Source organism: Perognathus longimembris, chromosome 26 (assembly GCF_023159225.1).
Source record: "Perognathus longimembris pacificus isolate PPM17 chromosome 26, ASM2315922v1, whole genome shotgun sequence".
NCBI lineage: Eukaryota > Metazoa > Chordata > Mammalia > Rodentia > Heteromyidae > Perognathus > Perognathus longimembris.
In genome coordinates this window covers 5,854,679-5,856,637 of record NC_063186.1, presented here as the reverse complement: position 1 = coordinate 5,856,637, position 1,959 = coordinate 5,854,679, and the positions used below count along the sequence as shown (strand labels likewise).

General features: G+C 64.0%; 1 protein-coding gene across 1 annotated transcript in view; it reads left to right on the top strand.

The window, feature by feature from the left end:
• Positions 1-942: 942 nt before the first annotated feature.
• LOC125342332 (parathyroid hormone/parathyroid hormone-related peptide receptor-like) overlaps positions 943-1,959 on the top strand; it is a 1,628-nt gene continuing 611 nt past the window's right edge. Inside the window, exons 1-3 of the mRNA XM_048334456.1 lie at positions 943-1,007; positions 1,193-1,288; positions 1,796-1,955. Coding sequence (XP_048190413.1) covers positions 991-1,007; positions 1,193-1,288; positions 1,796-1,955 — 273 coding nt within the window. The 5' untranslated portion in view covers positions 943-990. The remainder of the gene's footprint in view (positions 1,008-1,192; positions 1,289-1,795; positions 1,956-1,959) is intronic.

The window sequence follows — 1,959 nt, the reverse complement described above, 5'->3', positions numbered from 1 at the left end:
CGCCCCCCACCCCCCACCCCTGTCCCCATGAGGGGTATTTCATGGCTGGCCTGGAGAGGAACTCAAGGTGATCTGCGGGAACCCCAACTTCCCCATGAGAACATGGAGTTGCCCAGAAGATTTCCTGCCTGCTGTCCAGGGTCCCCGGTGGTGGGGGTGGGGGTCACTCAGGGACTTTCAAGCAGAGGGAGAGTTAAGTCTAAGAAACTAGTTTTCCGGCTGGGAATGGAGGCCTTAGTGGCAGAGTGCTTGCCTAGCATGCATGAAGCCCTGGGTTCGAGTCCTCAGTACCACATACACAGAAAAAAAAAACAAAAAACAAACAAGAGAAGGAGCACCATGGCTCAGGTGGTAGAGTGCTCGCCTTGAGCATAAAGAAGCTCAGGGACAGTGTTCCGGCCCTGAGTTCAAGCCCCAGGACTGGCAAACAGAAAGAAGCTAGTTTTCTTGGGAGACCCCCCCCCCCCCGAAAGGTGGGATCAAGAGCAGAGAGGAAGGGGACAGGCCTGGCTGAGCCCCTGAGAAGGACAAGGCCCTGTGTCCTATGATTCCAGCAAGCCATGCTCTCTCCTCTCTCTCTCTCTCTCTCTCTCTCTTGGGCGTGTCTTGCGTGTCTTACCCCGCCTGTCTCCGCGCAGGACGCCCCTGCCTGCCGGAATGGGACAACATCGTGTGCTGGCCGCTGGGGGCACCAGGTGGGGGTGGTGGCCGTGCCCTGTCCTGACTACATTTATGACTTCAATCACAAAGGTAAAGGCTGGCTGGGGGGGGGGGGCGGTGTAGAGACCACCGGGGGGTACCACAACTAGGAGAGATGCTCTAGATCGTAGCTCCAGATCCCCTCCCCTGCCCGCCCACCCGCCCTGACCCCTGCCCTGGACTCACAGGTCATGCCTACCGTCGTTGTGACCGCAATGGCAGCTGGGAGGTGGTGCCTGGGCAACAACCGGACATGGGCCAACTACAGCGAGTGCCTCAAGTTCATGACCAATGAGACACGGGAACGGGTGCGGACCTTCTCCCCCCCCTCCCTCCACCCTGAACCTCCCCTCCCCGGCTGGAAGACCCCCTGACCTAGCCTTGGCTCACTCCAGCAACCTTAACCTGGCCTCTCTTACCATAACCACCCTCCCCCCCTCCGTCCCCCCCCCAATACACACAGTTCTTGTGACTGTGTCTCCCACCTGCACAGGAAGTGTTTTGACCGCCTGGGCATGATCTACACCGTGGGCTACTCCATGTCCCTGGCCTCTCTCACCGTGGCTGTGCTCATCTTGGCCTACTTCAGGTGGGCGGGACAAGGGGGCGGGGCAAGCGGGGGGGTAGGGGGTGGTGGGCGGGGCGGTCGCAGGCCTGGCTGGAGGGGCGGATCTGTGATTGGCCCGGTGGGTGGGCTGTGGGCGTGGCTAGAGCTGGCCTGCTGGGGCAGATCTATGGGAGGTGGGCGGGGCGACTGCGGTGGGCGGGGCGACTGCGGTGGGCGGGGCGATCACAGGCCTGGCTGGGGGTGGATCTCTGATTGGCTCGGTGGGCGGTCCGTGGGCGGGGGCTACAGCTGGCCTGCAGGGGGCAGATCTATGGTGGGCGGGGAAGTGGGGCGTGGCCCTGTGGTGGGCGTGGTCTGGGCGGGGCCCAGGGCGGGATCCGAGTGGGCCCCGCCCCTCTCCCCATGTTTACTCCGCCCCTGCCCCGCCTCGGAGCGTCCCTGTGGGCTGCGGGCGCCCAGCTCCCCGCGCCCCCTCGGTGGGTTCCCCCGTGCCCCGCACTCACCCACCACGGCGGCGTCGCCCCGCAGGCGGCTGCACTGCACGCGGAACTACATCCACATGCACATGTTCCTGTCGTTCATGCTGCGCGCCGCCAGCATCTTCGTGAAGGACGCCGTGCTCTACTCGGGCTTCACCCTGGACGAGGCCGAGCGCCTCACCGAGGAGGAGCTGCACATCATCGCGCAGGCGC